At 33.5% G+C, this 22,205-nt stretch overlaps 2 protein-coding genes across 5 annotated transcripts in view; both read right to left on the bottom strand.

Annotated features, from left to right (window-relative positions):
* Positions 1–12,019, bottom strand: part of LOC126965691 (zinc finger protein 595-like) — a 29,243-nt gene extending 17,224 nt beyond the window's left edge. The window contains exons 1-8 of one of the 4 annotated variants that reach the window (XM_050809424.1): positions 11,916–12,019; positions 11,359–11,566; positions 10,961–11,270; positions 9,304–9,429; positions 7,466–7,588; positions 5,870–5,995; positions 3,185–3,488; positions 2,336–2,426 (exon numbers count right to left, since the gene is read on the bottom strand). In XM_050809424.1, the coding sequence (XP_050665381.1) occupies positions 2,336–2,426; positions 3,185–3,488; positions 5,870–5,995; positions 7,466–7,588; positions 9,304–9,429; positions 10,961–11,270; positions 11,359–11,496 (1,218 nt within the window). In that variant the 5' untranslated portion in view covers positions 11,497–11,566; positions 11,916–12,019. Of the gene's footprint in view, positions 1–2,335; positions 2,427–3,184; positions 3,489–5,869; positions 5,996–7,465; positions 7,589–9,303; positions 9,430–10,960; positions 11,271–11,358; positions 11,895–11,915 lie in introns of those variants that run through there. The other 3 variants (XM_050809426.1, XM_050809422.1, XM_050809423.1) reach the window with 3 other exon arrangements.
* A 2,547-nt stretch (positions 12,020–14,566) lies between these two features.
* On the bottom strand, positions 14,567–16,248 carry LOC126965761 (general transcription factor 3C polypeptide 6). Its single transcript, XM_050809526.1, has 3 exons — positions 15,665–16,248; positions 15,413–15,583; positions 14,567–14,831 (listed from the first exon to the last, which is right to left on the bottom strand). The coding sequence occupies exons 1-3, from the start codon at positions 15,804–15,806 to the stop codon at positions 14,686–14,688; spliced, it is 459 nt and encodes a 152-aa protein (XP_050665483.1). The 5' UTR covers positions 15,807–16,248; the 3' UTR covers positions 14,567–14,685.
* Between the last annotated feature and the right edge of the window lie 5,957 nt (positions 16,249–22,205).

The raw sequence follows: 22,205 nt of genomic DNA, 5'->3' as shown, positions 1-22,205 counted from the left end.
ATTTTACAACTGTGCTGTAGATACGCGACAAGCAACGCAATATCAAAATATTTAAAGCCAGGAGACATATACAGAAGTGATATTATAAAAATATCAACATAAACATCATAATATCAACCTTAGAAATTGATACTTATAATAATATAATCCAAATCGGACAGGCTTTCCTATTCATGGACTTTTCGCTAAACGTAAACAAACAATTTGGCCTTTACAGTTGAGGACAGATAACATAAATTCTATGTTGACATCCTTATGTCTTTATTACTAGCCTTCTAGTAATAAGACTATACAGGTGGCCGAGAAGTTGATGTCCAAAGCTAATATTTGAAAGCCTCATGGTGATGAGTATCCGAATCACCCCTATGTATGTTCTACGATTTTGCGTAGTTTAGGAGATAATAATTTTTCCCCCTTTTATCCGCTTTTTTCACTTAATTGTGGTTTAGGACTTTTTAATAATTTTTTGAACACTTTTAGTTAATTTTATTGTTGATAATTATAACTATAGTTGCAATAACCACATAAGAAACTATGAATAGTTTAGACAATGCGGAACTAGTTTAGAATTGAGTCGTAAGTTCAAGATAACTGCTCCAGCTAAATTCATGAAAATGTTCAAGGTATCAAAAATAAAATAAAATGGGGAGCCTATGGCTTCTAACTATTTATAAAAACTTCCCAGAACATTGGCCAATAAAATGAACCAAATTAAAATTTTAGCTTTGGCTCAACTTCTCAGCCACCCAGTATATTTTTGCTTTGTAATGTTGCTATATTGAATACAATGGTAGCAGCTTTGATATTTAATTTAACAAAAACGCATGTGTTTAAAATTATTGTTGTAGGTAGATTACTTAATGTTTCATAGGGCATTGTAGTTTGGTTTTGTTTAGTGACCGCAAAATTCAAAAACCACACTCCATAGAAAAACGGGACAAGTCCTTTAAACCTTATTTCGTGGCAGTTCAACGATAAAAATGTATGTTAATCATGTTCAAAGTCTATTTATTGTTAACGCTCATTAGAAGCTCGGACGCGAACACGAGGCAAGAACATTTTGTTTAGACAATTGAAATGTAATTACTTAGCAAAATGATTAAAAACGTCAAGTTAGTTTTAATTTTACTTTGGAGGGTCACTTACCTGAAATATGACAAACCATTTTAGGTTGGGATATGCCATCATTTGGACAGTTTTTCACTGAACACTTTGTTATTGCGTGCCCTTGTATTTAAAGCGCGGTCGAAACACAACTGAACGAAAACTTTGCCTTGTAGACGGGTAGGCAGAGTTTTGCTTTTTTGAGCGTGACTGTGAGTCTAGTTGTTTATAGTACGTCAATCGGTGTCGAGCTTTATCAGAAAAAAAAAATAAACAACTAAATGGCTGGGTTCAGAATCAATCCAAACCATACCAATGATTCGTAAAGTTCCAACGTTATTATTTTGCTTAACTAGCCTAAAGAACAATGAGGCCTTATTATAATGAAGGTTTCGACTTTTTTTAAATATGAAATTATATTTGCACGAAAAAGAATGTATGATAATTCGTAGACTGTAACGGCCTTACAAATAAAATTTACATGAAGTTGTAACTTAGCATAAACCAAGAATATGTAAAATGTTTACAAATAGACATTTTGCTTACGAATGGTTTGTTCGGACGTATAATGTTTCCCGCGTTTATTTGCAAGGCAGCTTGTCATTCGAAAAACTTCCGAATTATCATTGTATTGAGAGAGTTGTCAACGATATTGTAAACATTTTGCATTTTCTTTGTTTATCATCAGTTATAACTTTATACCAAGTTTATTTGTAAGGCCGTGAGTGTCTAATAAAATGATAACAGTTACTAAGGAAATGTGTGTTTAAGCGAATTTCGTCCTACTTCTTTATTATCGGCCGTACCCAATATACTATCTACAGATAGAGATAAATTATTACCTTCTACTGTCAGTAATTAGCTGTAAATAATCTGAAGCTGTCCCAATATACCCGATAAGTCATTCTTATCGCCATATATTGGGACGCGTGAATTGCAATTTCCATACAAACTTCTATCGCTGGTAAGCTATACGTCCTCCCATTGACACACAGCGCTTACGGATAAGGTGAGTTACCGTCGATAAGTTTATTGGGACAGAAAAGTCAAAGATAGTTACGTTTTTATCTCAAGTAGGCCAGAACCGGACATAGACTGAATATTGGGAACGGCCGTAAGACTGTAGATATACGATTAAGGTGGGTCCCGATTCAATTTTGTCAATAGTATCTAAGTTACCCTTGGGAGGTTATGCGTTAGTTATAAGTAGCCCGGTAAATTAATTATTTACCTCACAAACATATGGTTTCTCCCCGGAATGTGTTCGTTCATGATTCTTCAAATGAGGAGACTGGGAGAACTGCATTCCACATGTGTTACATCTATAACAAATAAATATTTTTCTTCAATAATTTACTAATTGTTCTGAAGCACTATAATTAACTGTATGGGCAGTACCTAACATCATGTCATATTTTTATCTCAAGACAGAGAAGCCCTTGTACCATTGTGTGCTTGAGGACAGTGAGTGGAGATGTGATGGACGAAGTCACATCGCATTTGTAAAAAATTATAACAACAATAATATTGTCTCTGCTACAAATAGTAAATTTAATAACTATTATATTTATTTATTTATCACAGCTTTGACATTACACTAATTAAAAAAATGGTCCAGCAAAACCATCTTGATGGTCCGCCTGTGGGGGAAGCAGTAGATAAAAAAAGCTGCCAAAAAACCATCTTGACGGTTTGTCTAGGGCAGGTAATGCCGTTTAACATCTGATCGACGTCGAAGTCCTAAAAGTTGGTCTTATCAGATAGCTGAATACATTGTCTCTAAAGCTAGTATAGCCGTATAGCCGAAACCAGCGATCGGAATAAGTGGCGACAAATTGGACGTAATTCCAGAAAAACGTTCCAAACCACAATCATGTCGAAATTGAGTTAAGAACACAAAACTGGTCACGTGATACATATTAACGGACTGACAAAAAATGGCAGCCCTACTGCCACTCTTTAAATGACATCATGTCTTAGTAGCCCAACCCACATATTATATGGAATACACTATTTATTAAACTTTAAACACGAATTCCTTAAATGTGATGGTTGTGGTAGTAAAACTTCAAAAAATCACCTGTAAGGCTTTTCGCCTGTGTGTATCCTGGAATGGTTCTTCAGATAAACAGCTTTAGCGAAGGCGATACCACAAATGCCGCATTTATAGTTCTTTTCACCCGAATGCAACTTCTTGTGGGACCACAGCGATGAGTATCTCGAGAATGATCCACCACATATATTACAATGGTAAGCCTTGTCTGGGTTCTGGATGTAATTCTTGTTCTTATTACCACCAACGAATATTATACCAGAGCCATTGCAGTTTGTACATTTTGTAACAGAGGCCAGGTTTCTCTTTTTCACAGGATGGTGTCCGGGCACTAAAAGCATTATTTTAAAATTACTAACTGAGAAGGTACATAAATAAAATTGATAAATAGCATTCTTAATGTAAACTTTCAAAAGAATCTTTATTTACTTATTTGAAATTATACAGCATGACCGGTGGGACAAAAATATGGATATCACACCCAAAGACGTGATATTTGGCGATCATAATATATGTAAAGAAAAAAACATTCAAGATAATATAATTAATTAACTACAAGTAAACTTAAATGAAAGTAAAGTAACAGCAGACGTGTGGATTACGAGCTAATCGCGGGGCGCGTATTAAGAGGGGCAAGTCACACACACGGACCTGCGGGCTTACGCTAAACTAACAAAACAATCGCGAAGTGCACTGATATATCATTTACATACATACATAGTATATGCTAAACCCAATTTTAGTACAAACTAGTTCTTCCTATGCCAAAGTCTGTACCGGTTTATCCTATCACCTAAAGGTTGTATTGATTTGTCCAAGGAAAAACTAGATTGTCCTATAATCACGTTTGGCCGGTAACACTTCATTTATCTATAGGGAAATTTATCAAAATTTAAGTACCTTACACAAATTAAATTTACCTACGGAACTCGAAGTGACGGTTATCGCTTTAAAAAAATAACAATTTTTTTAAGTACCTTATTCTATTACATAATAAGAACGAGATTTCAGTACCGGGTACTCTGGTTATCGTTAGTGTCTCACGAGTTATACTCAATAAAATGAATAGCGAATAATTAAACATTATGATAAAAATACACATATTTTCTTTACAAAAACACACCATTCTGAAAAAATTTAAAAAGTTCTACAGCTTCTTCTATATAAAAATTAAACACCAAACTTTATCAGTTATTAGTAACGCTTATATTTTTTCTACAATATTTATGCAATGAACGTTACAGATATCACTGAATGACAAACTTTTAACCAAATAATAAGCATTAAAGTTATGTATAATATAGCTATGCCTTAGGTTTCAGCTATTTTGTCATAAAATACCTATTGTAGCTAGTTAGTGGTTTACACAGCCTTTCTTTAAATGTACTGTTTCAATATTATTGTTGAATGTTTAGTTATCATTATCCTAGCATACACAGGTCACAGATAAATCACATAAGATACCATATTATAATAATGTAAATTATGGAAAACAGACAATAACCTTTGAGCGAACGCACATATAAAATAACCTACCCTCGGAAATAAAAAATGCCAAAACATTGACTTATTTTAAAGCAAGATAAGTAAGTTAAATTTCACATGTAAGTGATAATATGTTAATGTGAATTAAGTTTATTTACACCTAAATTATACCACCTTTACAAAAATTCAATTGTTAAAGCTGCAAAAGACGCTGTGTTCTTTTTCATAACAATTCAAAGCAAAAAATATATACTGCAATAATATTCACAATTACATTATCGTGATAAAGAAATTATTATTGGTTACCACTATGAATGAAGATTTTTTGTGTACTAGAAGTGTTTCATGTAAATTATTAAGGTCGCTACATACGTAACAAGATTATACCTCAGACGGGATGTGAATGGGACGGAGACGTGGAAACGGGAAAGAGTGGTAAATGTATACAAGCTATGACAGTGACTCGGATCAGATGTGCTGGAAGGGAAGGTGGATTTTTTATTTCAAGAATTGTCTTTAATTGCTATTGCTTTAAATGATATAAGAGCTACGGCCGTAAATAAATCTTGTATGTAATATATTAATGATTTGGGGTTTGTTAAATTATATAATGCTGGATGGACACTTGCATCATTACTTCTGTTTACCGGAATGAACGTAGTTACTTGGCATACGTAGTGGAAACACGGACAGGATGGGTCACGTCCGGGGCGGGTCATGCTAAACATATACCCCCTTATTCATAATAGTCTGCTAACTTAAAGCATTGCTAATTCTCACTCTGTCTTCTTCTATTGACCTAAGTCAGATTGAGAAAAAACACTCCTTAGCGGCTGTTTAAAGTTAGCGGACCATTATGAATAAGGGGGATAATATATATATTTCTATGTTTTTATCGCCCCGTGAGTGTCACGTTCCCGTCCTGTCCTCATCTCCGTTACATATTATGCTCTTTCATATACATTTTGTATGAAACTTCCAATACATTCCACCCCATCCCGTCCATATAAAAACCCATCACAAATGCAGCGGCCTTTAACCCATGGTGTTGAAAACGTCCATAGGGCATGAAAGGAAGTGCTAAGCCACTTTAAGCCTCTGTTTTTTTGTGGCCGCTACATTTAATCTAGGTTTTTGCTGATACCCAAACTGCTGCTGATACAAGTATAACTTAAGCATTACTGAAAGTATTTTGTTTTATCACACAAATTTAGGATGAAAACTTACAAGGTTTCTGCTGCTGCTGTTGTTGTTGTTGTTGCTGCTGTTGCTGTGGTTGAGACTGCTGTTGTTGCTGATTGTTCCGCGAGTCAGACAGAGGGTCGGTCTGTACCGTGAATTTTACATTTACTTCTGCAGCAAAACGATCATAATTATAGAAGATACTTTTGTGAGCTATTTATGTATAATTAAAATAATATTGTAATTGGCTACTTGACAGCTGTTGTCCATTTTTAATATTTAATAATTTGGCCAATATCATGTTAAAGTATACCAAGCTATGGTATTTTGTTGTTTGTCATAATGTGACGTCATCAATCAAAATGTCACATGACTGACTGTTTGCGCGCAACATTTAAAATTGATTACGAAAAACAATTAATTAATTAAAATAACTCAAAAACTGATATGAGTGGTGTGAAATAAATAATTGTAAATTCAAAGACATTTTTCAGAAAAACAGTCAAGTAGTCAATTGTCGAATATAATACAGCGTCAAGGTACAATGGCGACATTAAATGAATGCATGAGTAGTGCTACTTAGCCGTAATCATTAGAATCATAATTCACCTAAATAAATCAATTTTCAATAATATCACTGACACATACTTCTGCAGAAGCCGTGACTCGTAGATGAGTAGCGCCCACATAAGGATGATCAAAATTATTAAAGTTAAGATTTTTATTTGTTAGGCTGGTTTCAGTGCTACACCGACCGTCTGCGTCGGTGCGTACGATACGTCCTGACGAGACGTATTAACCGACCGTCAGTTTGTATCATTCTGTGCTCTCCTGACCTGACTGCTACAGTCGTACACGAAATGGACGCGAATTTCGAATAGTTTAATTACTGATTATTATTTTCATCGACATTTTAGGAACAGAAGACGTAGATATCATTGAACATGATGGGTGAACCCAATCGTCGCTAAAAGAGCATTACAACAATTAGATTTACTATTTTATATTCATTATTTCGCGAAGAAAGAGAAAAATGTTTATTTACTTCAGAATGTCGATCAAGTTTTGATGAATTATAAGCGAAATTACAAGTCAACTTGACACATCAAAGCTTATTCCGAGCTCCTGTATTGGTTATTCTGTAGTGCTTCGCGAAGTCGAATTTCGGTGATTAAGCGTACGGTGTCGATATATTTGTTCATGTTCAGTACGAAATCACTTTTAACGACGATGATACAGACATCCGTACGGTCGGTCCACCAAACAGTGCAGCACTGAACGCGTCCATGAAATTCATATATTTCCTAGCGCGTCGGTCGACTGACGGCACGCATGTGCAAGCGCTCGACCGACGGTCGTTGTACGCAGTGCGTAGCAAAATACGCGTGCGTACGGTCGGTCTAGCACTGTACGATTAATGAATATTTTCATATAAATGACAAGCGCGACTGACGTACGCACCGATGATCGGTGGAGCACTGAAACCGGCCTTACGGTTACTTACTCGTGTGTTCAATTAATATCGCCGTTGTACTGCCACACTATATATTAATAGGTCACTAAACTCAGACTCAAAACTATGTTCTGGCATCCATTTTATTACAAACAATAATTATTTCAAATAAAATCCAAGAAGCATACCTTGTTCAATGCACTTTTCACATCTTATAAGTTTAGGCCCTTTTCTTTTAGGATTATTGGGAATATCATTTCCACATGTTATACAAGCTTGCAACCTATTGAATACTGTTGATACTGGTTTTGCTGAAACAGAAATAGTTTTATTAATTCTTTGTATGTGTGTGTATAATGCTTAGATCATATATATGTCTAGATTGACTGTGACAGCTGTGAAAACTTCGAAAAAAATTGATGTTAACTGTCACTGCACATGTGACATACAAATCGCGAGTGTAAGGTGTAGCTTATTACACACACTAAAGTTATTAACCTGGCCTGTTTTCATCAGTTGTCCAGTAGCAAGTGGCTCTATCTAGTCATAAATTATCCAAGGTAAAATGTAACGAGAAAGTCATGAATTTAATTCTTCAATATTATATTAAACCAACTATCCTCAATAATAATGCACAAACTCTGATTCCCAATTTACACCAACATGGTACACATTTATAATAATGCTAAATGACACCTAATGCCAATGACACATAATAGGAACATGAAACACAGTAATGCAGAAAAGCCATATCAAAACTGAAGGGTAAAACCATCATTGGTTTGTTACACTCTTTAAACTGCTATATAGAGAGAACTCTGCTTGAGGTCATTTATGACAAAGTAAAATATTAATATTTTTAAATTTATTTGCTTATTATAATTAAAAATTTGAGGACCTAACATCTTAAAAGGCTAAAATCTCATATTTATCTACTTTATTTACCATATTTTTTTTTAAAATGTTTATTGAATTGAAAACTTACTACTTTCTCCAAAAAGATCCTAACTATATATCTGAGATACTGTTTTATAACTATTTGTTTGACCCATTTACAACCTTAATTACCTTTGATAAATGTGGGGTTTCTGGCCACAAGAATCATATTTCATGCTATGAAGCGGCAAAACTTTTTTCCAATAAAAATAAGGTAAATACAATGTATTTAAAAAGTTTAAATAATTTTCAAAAATATCTTTGTAATTATAGATTCGGAGAAATGGATTATATATTGCGAATTAGTGATTATTTTACAGTTTGTGGTATGATGGCTTACCATAAAAGTGAGTTATTGTGGTTTAGGTACCTTTATTTGATATTTTCCAGCTATACGTCTTACAACAGTTATTAGAAAAGGAGAAGTGAATAAATTGTATTCATTATTAGCACCATAAATTAGGGGTCAACATATAGTAGGAATCGAAAGTAGGAATTTAAAATAGTAAAAATAAAGTATAATTCATTGTACTAAATTAATGTTTTTTTTCGACACTTTTGATGTTTATGTTCATTATTAAATTGGCTTTGTTTTTTTCTTGATGTTTTCAACGGATTAGGAATTTATTATTTTACCTTATAAAAACTAATTGAAAAAATATTTTATATCAAAGTAAAACTGCAGCCGACTTTAAAACAAAAAAATACAATTACATGATAGATACTGTGCATCAATCTATTTTTTCGAGAAAAGAGTACTATTTGGGTGAACAAAAATATGAGAGCTATATATATACTGTTTATATATAATATGTACTTTTTGGGTGAACAAAAAGCGTGAAACTCGGGTTAACATCACACGCTTCCCATGAGCTATATGTATACTGTGTAAGTGTATATATGTACATAATTATACCTCCGTAGATTGTTAGTATACCAACAGTATCTCTGTTTGTATAACATCCACAAAGAATTTGAAAAAATCATAAACTAATATCTCAATGATACAATTCACACTTAGTTTTTTCTCTTCAGTCAAAGTCCAGTCACCAAACACTGCAGTTTTTTGTAACACAAATAATACACTTACTGTCTTGTACTTGTACAGCCAGTTGTTGCTGCTCATTAGGATCTGATGAGAGTATTTGTATATGTGGTGGCATACCAACATCATTAGCACTGCTTACACCCGTTGCTACAACCGTTATGTTGTTTTCTGCAAATAATGAATACATAATATATCAGTTCTAGTTATAGAAAGTAAGAAAAGAACATCTGATGGACCATTATCAATACAGAAAGTCATCTCTTGCAACCAGAGGTGGTTATGCAATTGATAATGAGTTCCTTATTCTAGAGGGCTCTGTTTTATGCAGTAAGTTTAAATGAATATATTAATTTACATTCATCAATAATACCAGTTTTACAAACAATATTATTTTCTATCATGATAAATAAGTGCCTTGTGCCAAGTGTGGGATATTTTTTGAAGTAAAACTTCTTTAGGCGCTATACGAGGTAACTGGATGACAATGCATAACAGGAGTCCGGTACAGCAAGATGACGCCATCTTTTCTATACCATCCGGCTTTTCATACTCAATAATATTTAATGACAATGTCATATTGATATGTGGTAATTAATAATAATAACCTTCAATTTGTTATTTTCAATTATCATAATTAATGAGTAAAAATTTATAAACATGCAAGTGGTATTAATGAATTAGAAATAGAATATAAAGTGAAAATAATAATCAGTTAAATGAAATGGCGGAACCCATTCAACATTTTACTCTTTCATCAATAAAAATAATAAAATTATAAAGATTTTTTTTATTCTAGGTAGAGAATGAAATGCCAACTTTGCTCAAATGATGAGGTTATATTAGCAGTGTTTCTGAGACAAAAAAAACTAAAAAGGCTCCTAGCTCTTCAGCTTATGTGAGTTCTTAGTTGGTAACACAGCTTTAATCAATGTATTTATGTATCTGTTAATAGTTCCGAAAGTTAATTATTATTAAGTTTTACTTCAATTGGGTGTAAAAATTATATATAAACTTATTTTTTGTACAAATGATCTTCTTTTCAATTAGAAAACTTCAAACTATTGTTTTCATCTTCACATTAAAGTAGCGAGAGATTTTTTCTACATTATTGATATCAAAAAGACAGACTTCTACATCTTAAGTCTCTTTGTACAGATATATTAGAAATTAACTCCAGTAATTCCAAATCTGATTCTGAAGAACTGCTCAGAAAATCCATTATGTGGTTATCCAAATAATACAAAAATATTAAACTTCGTATACTTCTAATATATTTTAAACATAATGGTATGGAAACTTTAATAATTATAATGTAAAACTTAAATGAAACATCAAATAAAGTTAAGGAACAGTTAAACGGCACACATTGGCCAGTTAATTATATTTTTAACAGAGTTTAAGAAGAGTTGTGTAGTTCAGCAGCACACTTTTGTGAGTTATCAAAAACCGCCTTTTAATGTACCTCAGAAACCCAGCATTAGTAAGTCATAAATACTTCATCAATGGTCATCACATTGTAAATAATATCCTAACTATATGTTTCCAATATCCTATACACTTTAGATCTTAAATATATTTTTAAATGTTTAGAAGAAAATACCCAAAGCATGTGCACCATATGTCTGAATTAATTTTGTACTTCTAAATAGAGCCCTATGTTTGATAGCAAGCAAATATATACCAAATAAAAATTAATTACCTGTATCTTGAGCATGTATTCTCTTATGTGCATTCAATAGTGCCAGATGGCCAAACATAAGACCACAAACATCACATTTAAAGCTAATATTAGATATTGTATTTTGAATCCCGTTTGGTGCTAGTTGCATTTGATTCACTAAAGCATAATTATATGAGAAAGGTTGTGCTAAGTAGCATGTCTTATCATCACTAGTTGTGAGCTGTGCTATATTGACACTAGCTGGAACACCTCCAGGATTATTAGCTGTTGTTGCACCAATTTTCCCTATCATATTTACATTTGTGGTATAGCAAAATGTTGGAAATTCCTGTAAAATAAATGTAAGAATTGTTATAGTACTATAATTGTTGTTTGATGAATGTTAATGTCATTTTGAGTAAGTAGTAGAGAAATACCTGCTGAGTTTGTTGTGCTTGTTGATTGTTCTTTTGTTGTACATTTTCTATATTTTTCCCGAGGGACTTTTGTGTGGGATGTTCTTGATATTGCAGAGTCGGTACTGTACCGGCCTGCACTGTGTTTGTTGTAAACATTTTCCTGTTATTTTTAATTCACCAAACTGTGATAAGTGTAAGTCTTCATATAAATACTTTAATTCCTTCACTGCAATTCAATATTGAAAACTTAATTGTATTTTCACATTCAAACGCGCGGCTAAATTGTCTACGTGAAAGAGATAAGTACAAAACACATCGTGTGAAGGTAACGGGAAATACCTCAATATCGTTCTACTCTACTCCTCCAAGTCGAAGCTGTAGTCATAAAAAGATTCGTGTGATGAAAGTAGTAACTACACATTAGTCGAGTTTGGGTAAGAAAAGGATGGCGGAATGTCTTTAAAGACGCGCTTCATGTAAACCGTTGACGCCATTATCATTTTTTTATTAAATACGATTCATTAATTTAATAAAAGATTTCATAGATGCCCTTGCAACACAAGTAAATTGTATACCTTCAAAATATATTCACTTATTAGTACTAACTATCACAAAACACAGAAATTTTAATATTATTTCTGTCTCTCTTTGAAAACTCCAATTCTCCATCTCATTGTACAAATGAAATGGAGATATCACCAAAATGGCGGATAAAAGTTAGTTTTTTTTTAATTTTATTTATTTAGAGCATTGGTAACAAGACCATCAGCTCAAACCGAAATACAAAGAAGAATAATCACTTTTCAACATAATATCATTAGATATTCGATTACCCAGGATTTTGCATTTGACTTGTACATTTGACAGATTTTTCAAATTGTTAGCCTAGAGAGTCTATTGGCACTACATAATATACAAATACAATACCACTGAATTTTAAAATAAAGGCTTGAAAAAAACATATCGGACATAACATGTGAAGACGAGAACGAAGGAAGAGAACGAAGAAGACATGGCCATGGCATAAACCCTTTGCCTTTCCTAATTATGGACAAAGAAAGGAAGTCTATTAGTACTACAGAACAAAGAATGGGGATAAAATACCTATCCAGACTCTGTACTCATCCATAAAATAATAATACTAACTGATCCGACCTAGTGCAAGTTAGTTGTACCAGTGGGAGACTTTTTAGTACAAAATACAAATACGGGCTAAATGGGTACCATCGCGGCGTTAAGTCTTGTCACTACTTAGTTTTTATCAAAAAAGAAATTAAATATTCCGATAATAATTAGTTGCGGAATAAGTTTCTTCGCATTTAAATGAAACCTAGAAGTTTTATTTTCTTCAGTTTATTTACATTTAATTATAGTAGGTATTTTGTAATGACTTCTTGCTATCTTGTATTAATTATCATCACTATCCTGTTGCCGTATAAATTTTAATAGGTACATCTGATAAAAAAACTGACAAGTAGCTTTGGCAGTCCTCTCTTGTGACACTGCTTTGATAATTCTGAAGATATCGAAACCGGTGGAAATCTGACCGTGCAGTCAGGGCTATATTGCGGGTACTTGACAGCTCCCAGCAAAGTTCTCATATTTTTTTCTGTGTGACTAGAGATGTGAGTGATCTAACGTTATCGTTATGAAGGAACCTATCTATTGAATAATTCCAGCCGCATGATCTCCACTTCTTTTCTCAATCTCTTTGGTTTTTGGCAGTAAAGATCTGAATAGATGGTTCTGCCAGGCGGTAAAAGCTCATTATGCCCAATGGCCTTCCAATCAACCCACGATACACACAGCTGCAGCACCATCTTGCAATATTGTGAGTTTTTATAATAAGAAGCCTGACCGAACTTTCACCACTAGATTTTCTGCCATTCTTATTCTACCTACGTATTCCACTTTTTATCACCACTTAACAGTCTCTACAAAAAAGGTTCAGTTTTATTAGCTCGTGTGGCATTCAAATATCGACAATGGTCAACTCCAAGTTCTTTAGCCATAAGCCAGGCCTTAATATTGTTTCATGTTTAAAAAAAAATGCGTCTATTTATCCGTAATATTCAAATAGAATGCCAAGAATAAAAAATCCCTGATTGAAACAGCTTTAAACCAACTTTGTGCTACTTTTGCTGACACTACTTAACTGAATTGATTTGTACTTTTCCTTTTTTTTTTTTACGAAAAAGGGAAGAGGTTCACAATTCAACGGAATGTTTTTTTTATGTTTGTTACCTAAAAACTTTCGACTAGGTGAACCAATTTTAATAATTCTTTTTTTATTTGAAAGCGGATGCTTCCCGTGTAGTCCCATTGGTCCAGATCTGACAATGGCATCTGCGAGAAAACCATAAGTCTTAGGTATAAGCACACATAGCGCTACAAATTTACGAATAACTCAATATCACGTCAACGGATTTCGATGATTTTTTTTGTATTGAAAAGGATCATCCAAGGTAGTTTGGTGAGTTTTGGTTCGGTTCTGATTATGTTATGAGCAAATTAATGATACTCGGCCGAATCCATTTGATGGTATCCGGATATTTGAGTCACCTACTGTAACGTCGTTATAGTCAAGTAATTTTCTTAGTTGAATATGATGATCAATGGAACTCCTTAACAACTTACAGAAAGGGTGGGATCTGTCATAGAATTTCTAATTGTCTGTAATCAAGTTGCAATATGCTTATGTTCATTGCTGCATTACAAAATTTAGTAGAGCTACACATTATTTTGGGGATACCTTAAAAGTGAGGTCTATGAGAATAATCTGGCAAACCTGGCTTAATTAAAGCAAAACATCAGGTCAGAAATGGCAGCAATTAGAAGAGTGCCAGCAGCATAACTTTCTTGGTTGATTGTAAGTAGTTTTATCTAACTACCAAATACCCGATACTAATTTTTGACACCTCATACAAGTGTTTAAGCAAAATGAGAAGACCCAAACAGACATACTTAGACATAACCACAAAGATGATATAAGACTAGCAACAGAGAGATACAAAAGTAGGCTGTCCTGTCAGCTCAATAATTTTCCCTTATAGACATAAGCTGCAGGAGCACATGACACACTAAGATATGCAAACATGTGACTACAGAGAGTGAGTAAGTGGGACAAGTAGATGCTTGTTTGGAAGCTTATTTTGCATGCAAGAACTCGCAACATAATATCTAGATTATAGTCTAAAACATATAGCAGATATTAATAAACACAAAGTTAACTATAAATTTTAAGTTATCCATTTAATATAAATTAAAATATACTTTGTAAGTTTACAACATAATTTAAATAATTATTATTAGTGACAAAAAATATTCATGCAATATATGACTACATTATGACTGTTGTGGATTACAGCTGCTTTGTACATCTTCAGAACTGCTAGATAATTCCTGTTTAAACATATCAACCGCTTCAGCAAGAGAACTAAATGTAACAGGTTTGATGTCTTCCTCAAATTTATCATTTTTTTGTTCTTGTTCTGTAAATTAAAATAACCTAATAAAGTATATTACATAGTATTTTCTTTGATTAACGCAAGTGTTACACATTTAAATAAAACACTTTTAAAGGATTAAAACGCATGTAATTGTAACGGTTTTACATTAGATGTTTGTGTAAGTTACATTTTTATTTTAGTTAACCCGATGTTTCAAGACCTTTCCAGATATCATTTTCAGGGGGACTGCAGATGAGTGCAAGGGAGTCAAAGATAGTATTTGTCATAGTTGTCATTATGAAGTTTAGCACCATTTATTTCCACGGAGCATTTGCTGTACACAGATGGTTTTTGGCAAAATTAACTGACAGTGTCCTCTTCTTTTTTGGTATGTGTAGTTATGGGTTTTATATATTAAATTAAATCTTTTTGATGGTCTAGTATTGAATGCATGCACCATGCATGCAAAAAATTTAAATAGAATGTAAGTAAGTATACATTCTATTATGGAATACCATAAGCATTTTGTAGACAATTTGGTTAATTACTTTGCAATGCAATTTATCAATATTAAGAAGAGACCTTTGATTGCCTATTATGATATATATTATAGTAAATGTTACCTGATCCATATTTTTGTTTGACATAAATATGCTCAGCCTTAATACATTTTCTAGTTTTTGTTAGATACTTCAAGCTTATTTCAGGTGATCTCTCAAAAAGTGGATCTGATTTTTTTTCTATTGGATCCTCTTCAAAAAACATGTATGTACCGAAGGGATTCTCAAATGTACCTGCAGAGTGGTATGAAATGATAAACTATTGTAAAACAAGTATTACAAAACGGTAACAAAGATGTGTGGGTTGTTTCCTACCTTTGAAAAATGCATCATCTAATTGGATAATAGGATTCTTAGTATCAATACCCAAAATGTGTATATTTTTAAAACCCTCTATATTAACACTGTCTTCAAACTCCACATAAACATATGCTTCTTCTATTTCTGAATCTTCCATTCTTATAGTATTTTAAAAAGATATTTATAATATTATGTAAGGAAAATATTGATAGTAATATATTAATTAATTTTTAAATTTATTTAAGTACAAAGTAAGTTTAAGTAGTAATACTATACTAGGTTAAAAAATCAATAAAATATTGAAGAAAGGAAACACGGGACGAAAAGTGGTCAATATGAATTATGAACTTGTAATCTTCATCTTTCAAGTATCCGAAGGAACCTAATTTCGTGTAGGGTGCTTGTAGGAAGGTGAAGGTAATAAATATTTATCTAAAATTTACAAGTATATAGTAAATTGCATTTAACGTAAGGATGTAATAATACTCTGACCCACAGAACACATTTACTCTAATGAGCTCAACTTTTGTGTTTAAAGAGGTTAATATAAATTATAAATCTTATAATACTAACACTGTGAAATATAAATGTAAACATAGAAACGTCATTGTCAAAAACCTTTCTTTTGTTAATTTATTTAGAGCATTGGCAACGAGGCTATCAGCTCAAACCACAATACATATTCAAAGGACACACAGTTCGGAATACCCTGTATCCATAACCCATATTCCATACACAAAGCAATATTTATTATTGTCAAAATAACAAGAATATAATAACTAAAGCATTTCGCCGACAGGGTAAACAAAATGTCACTTTGAAATTATTGGGTATTTGCACGCAGTAGTGATATACTCCATTCGTTACCTTTAAATGTATTTATGCTGCATTCAAATTTGATTCTTATTCGTTTCGCAAAAGAAATAAAAATCAAAATAGCTTAGTATGATCAAAGAATATGTAATAGTACAAAATAGAAACTATATAATGAGGTAGGTACCCGCCCACTCGTCAATGAAGTGTGAACGTCCTTTCAAATTCGGTGACAAGTCGTTAAAGTAAAAAATAAAAATGTTCTTTGTTTCAGAGTTGGGGAGAAATCCACTGGCAGACTTTTTAAACAGTGTATACATAAAATTTATTCATTTAATAAAAAGCTGTTATAATATAAAATTATAAACACACAAGATTTACCTTGATTATAAGCAACACACATAATGACTGATGACCCTTTAAAACCCTACGGCTAGCTGCCCTGAACATGGAGCTTTAGAGAATGTGCGTTTGGAGATTAAATAAAACAACTGCTTGACTGTGAGGAATATGTGCAAGATGATGATTTATTTTAGTTACATGATATATATACAAAATCCTTAAAACTAGTTAACCAATTACAATTGTTACTTAAAAAATATTTACAAGTTTAGAAAATACACACCAATACTAAAGCTTACATTTTGACCAATAGTAAAACGTTTCATTCAATAAGAATTGAGAATAATATTATGTGTTCTATCTCGCTCTAAAACTAATGCTATCGCAGTAAACCGGCCAGCGAGCGCGCACTTGTGTAAACTCGCGTCAAACCTCGATCATCCGATGTCAATGAACATTTAGCACCTACTCTGTCGCTCATTGATTAAAATTGCATGAATAGTGATTGACGCTCCAACGCTTCAGTCGAGTACGCTCGGCCTTGCTGTGCGGTTGTGTAACGCGGAGCATATGACTGATCACGTGAGTATATCTGCGGTCTTCGAGAGAACGTGACGATGCTTGTACTTCGATGATATGACTACTGGTGATCTGTATGATTCTATGACTTGATGTACAGCATTATGGTTCTTATCAGAGCTAATATTACGGTATATAAAATAAAATGTTCTTTTCAGAACGAATCTTTCAGCATATGCTTATTACAGATATTATGCACGATTTATATTTCTACGATCAATAATGCTACGAAGGTATTACGTTACAAGTTAGATATTAGACATTTGTATTAATTGATATTATTGGTTGTAGGTATAGCTACAGGAGTCCCCTTCAAGTGAAACGCACCGGCAACTTGATGTGTCGGCCTGTCCTTGACATTTTGATAGACTGGGACGTCAAGTTGTTTGTAGGGTCTGGTAACTTGGTATTTTGGGTATTGGTGGTTGTTTGTCAGATATGGTATCGGTAAGGTTTTTGGTAACTTGTACAGGTAAAAGTAATGCATATAATGAATTGTTTTCTTCGGTTTCATTTAATAAATATGCAAGTTTTAAACGGTCGATCGATATGTTTGTTTGTCGACCTGGTAACTGAATGGTATATAAACTTACCGCTTTGTTTAATAACACGGTACGGTCCTTCATATGGTGTTTGTAATGATGGTTTTACTGAATCTATTCTAATAACCACATGACTACATGTATGTAAGTCTTGATGAACAAATATGTGTTTGTTATTACGATGTGAAGTAGGTGAGTGTGGTTTATTAGCTGCGATATGGGTACGTAATTTATCAACGTAGGTATGATCAAATTCAAATATTTTTTTTCAAAATAGGATTTAAAATCACTTATTGAACGTAAAAAACTACCACCTGCCTGAGGGTGTTCGCTTTATTCCCAGTCCGTGGTGTCATTAAGAAAATCGTTTATGCTATAATAACCTTTCCCACACAAACGTATTTTAACAATTCTTTTAAAAATCGTAACACATTTGTTTTGTACATTTTCTGGGATCATATTGTAGAAGCATATACATCGCCCAACAAAAGACTTACCAACCGAGTAGTAGGCATAACAAGTTTATGTTTGTTCCTCGTGTTAACATTATGAATGTCACAGTTTCTAGAAAATTCCTCAATGTGCTTATGAACATACAAAACATTATCGAAAATGTATTGAGAAGCAACAGCCAAAATGTTTATTTCTTTAAATTTTTCTCTTAATGATTCTTTAGGACCTAGGTTATAAATCGCGCGAATAGCCCTCTTCTGCAGCACAAAGATAGTATTAATATCGGCCGCACTGCCCCATAACAATATACCATAGGACATAATACTATGAAAATAACTGAAGTATACTAATCTCGCCGTATCTATGTCAGTTAACCGTCTAATTTTCTTAACCGCATATGCTGCAGAACTATGCCTATTCGCCAATCCTTCAATATGGGGGCCCCACTGCAATTTGGAATCAAGAGTAATGCCAAGAAATATAGCAGATTCCACTGGTTTTACCACCTCTCCATTTAATAAAATATTCGCATGTATATTTTTGACATTTGGCGCGGTGAATTTAATATATTTGGTTTTATGATTATTTAACAATAAGTTATTGGCGCTAAACCAGTACACGATGTCAGATAGAGCATTGTTTACTTCGTCATACAAAACTTGGCTTCGTTTCACTTTGAATATAAGTGAAGTGTCATCCACAAACAATACCACCTTGTGTTTTTTTCTACAAGGTTAGGTAGATCATTTATATAAATTAGGAAGGGGAAGGGTCCAAGAATAGACCCTTGTGGTACCCCCAAGTCTGGAAATTCAACTCAAGAGTTCAGTCTCTTGCCAGATTTTGGCAAGACAACACGTCCTGAGGATGCCTCGTGTAGAGGCGAAACACGTGTCGTGGCGGTATTAACACTAAAGAAAACTTAAATCATTTGTATTATATGAAGTAACTTATAAGTGTTTAAGTGAGTAAGCATTTGCCTTAAAATATTTTTTTCAAATATTTTACTAAGGGTCGACAACACCGAAACAGGGCGATAGTTATTCGGGTCAGAAGTGAGTCCCGATTTAAATATTGGTGTAATTTTACTATACTTCAGAAGGTCAAGAAACACGCCATGTTCAAACATCTATTAAAAACTAGTGCTAGATATGGTGCTATGACGTCAATAACAGAACTTATTATTTTTACAGATATGCCCCATATATCAGCAGTTTTTTTTCATTTCTAAGGATCTGAAAGTTTTAATTATTTCTGCTGGGCCAACAACACTGAATTTGAAATTTTGTTTACATTCCTTAACATTTTCCAAAAGAAGTGAATCGGCAACACTGGTGGAAGGCACAAGGGTGCTTGAGATGGAAACTGGAATGTCAGAAAAAAAAATCTCAAAAGCAGAAGCTACTTCCTGCTCAGAGTGGATTATTATAAGATTATATTCAAAGTTGCATTCTTTCGCTCTTCCAGATTCCCAGTTAATAACTTTCCAAATCATTTTTATTTTATTTGAAGCATTTTTAATTATTTCTCTAATATGCATTGACTTAGCAATAGTACATACTTTCTTAAATAATTTTGAATATTTTTTCACATATACAAGGAAAGATACATCATGATTACATGATGATCTCTCACTATATAGTTCATATAACCGTTGTCTGCTCCTATGAATACCAGCTGTTGCCCAGTTGTTAAATGACAAGAGACCACCAGAGTTGACTGTCTTTGAAGTAAATATAGAAGCAAACTCTGTTTTAATTATTTTAAATAACTTACCATACATCTCATTTGGAGTACTGTTATAATTCAAATACAAGTTTGAGAGTTTTTCGGAAACATTGCCTCTATATTTCTCCATAGATCCAATGAGGTAGATAATGTTTGTGTGTTTATGTCGAAGAAATCACTTGTTAGTCGAAGATTATAAACGTATGTTAGTTCAGCGGCGCTAACGCCTGTGTCCGATTGTAGAACTGCGCGCAGGCCTAATAATACGGTTGGTAGTTGATTGATCCATGAACAGGTGTTTGTTAACCTTGAACGAAGGGCTGTCTTCAAGCAACGACGAAAGCGTTCTACCTTTCCGTTACTCTTTGGGTTATAGCTAGTACTTCGTATCCGTTTAACTTCCATAGTTTTCATGAGGTTGGTAAACAGAGTGCTTTCGAATTGTCGACCTTGATCACTAGTTTTTACCAACTACTAAAAAAACCCCATTTGTCGTATCATCGCTCTTCGACAACACTTCCCTAAAAGCCTCGCCTAGTATCGGAATTCTGGGTCTCGAAATCACGAGCGATTGCCAATTCCGTGGCCATCTGGAGGGCAAAGCCAAATTGGCTTCAAAGAAACTGGGCGTCATTAATAGAGCACGGCAATACTTCAAGCCGGCCCACATTCTAGCGCTGTACAAAGCGCAGGTCCGGCCACACATGGAGTATTGCTATCATCTCTGGTCTGGCGCACCCTAGTATCAGCTCGATCCATTTGACCGAGTGCAACGCAGAGCAGCTCGAATTGTCGGGGACCCAGACTCTGTGAACGGCTGGATCACTTGGCGTTGCGTAGAGACGTCGCTTCATTGTGCGTCTTCTACCACATTTATCACGGGGAGTGTTCCGAAGAGCTGTTTAACCTTATTCCTGCCACCGAATTCCACCTTCGCACGACACGCCACAAGTTAGGATATCATCCTCACCATCTGGATGTGTGGCGGTCCGCCACAGTGCGGTTTACAAGGAGCTTTCTTCCACGTACTACAAAGCTGTGGAATGAACTTCCTTGTGCGGTGTTTCCGGGACGAAACGACATGGGTACCTTCAAAAAAAGCGCGTACTGTTAGACGGAATATTAAAAACGAACTTTTAAAAAAGAAATTTATTTAGAACTAGAAAATATAATTGAAATGTATGAGTGGCTCAGGATTCGGAAGGAGACTGACTGCCTTTATATTTTATTAAGTGACGCCTTGGTCTTAAAGTGCTGACGCTAATGTTATGTCTGCATTAAAGCATACATATGTGCATATATAACAACCCCCCCTTTAAGAGGAAACTTATCGGAAATAATAAAGATAAGTTTTCAGAATATTTTAACCAACTCTAAGTTGCGGTGGAGGTGGTGATGATTGAAACTCAATATCTATTTCTTCGGAATCCTTAGCCTTTACAAAATATTTTGAAAGTAGGATATATAATTTCTTACATATAAAAACTACGATAAAACATACAACTAGAAATAGTGAAATTATACTTATAACAGAATTATTTGAATTATCACTAAAGGTATCAACAGGATTTGCAATATATAGGTCATCACTGATATCTTTTATGTTAAATTTAAGATCTTTTAACTGATGTAGATTAATATTACTTATTTCAGAAAAGTTAATTTTGGACATATTGAAGCGGTTAAGATTACAAAATTTATCAGATATTATATTATAAGTAGGTTTTATGAGTGGAATATTAATTTCTGGATTGGATACCTTATTAAATTAATATAATTAATTAATATGGAATGGTAAGTTTTCCTGTTCCTGAAATGGTTGTTTCAAATAATACATCCCGATTACATTCTATTGTTATTTTATTTAAATTTGATTCTACAAATATCCAATCAGCATTATTGAGTTTATGCCAAATATCTATATCACCATGTATAAATTTAGTTTGGCAGGTATTTGGAATACTGGATACAGCTTTTGTCATAATTTCTATTTCACAAGACGGATTACCAGGAGCAGAGAATATGTTAGTTATTTGACATATGTGTACTTTGGGAGAAATAACTTTACACTCATTAAAATCCTTTAAATATGTAAATGT

Source organism: Leptidea sinapis, chromosome 8 (genome assembly GCF_905404315.1).
Source record: "Leptidea sinapis chromosome 8, ilLepSina1.1, whole genome shotgun sequence".
NCBI classification, from domain to species: Eukaryota; Metazoa; Arthropoda; class Insecta; order Lepidoptera; family Pieridae; genus Leptidea; species Leptidea sinapis.
This window is presented reverse-complemented; position numbering and strand designations above follow the sequence as displayed.

What these genes read in the sequence shown, in the direction of transcription:
- LOC126965761 (XM_050809526.1), bottom strand. Translation starts at nt 15,806, where the DNA reads ATGGAAGATTCAGAAATAGAAGAAGCATATGTTTATGTGGAGTTTGAA. An exon ending in AGATGATGCATTTTTCAAAG is followed by an intron (nt 15,584 to 15,664) that starts GTAGGAAACAAC and finishes ACCACTCTGCAG; the next exon opens with GTACATTTGAGAATCCCTTC. An exon ending in CAAACAAAAATATGGATCAG is followed by an intron (nt 14,832 to 15,412) that starts GTAACATTTACT and finishes TTTAATTTACAG; the next exon opens with AACAAGAACAAAAAAATGAT.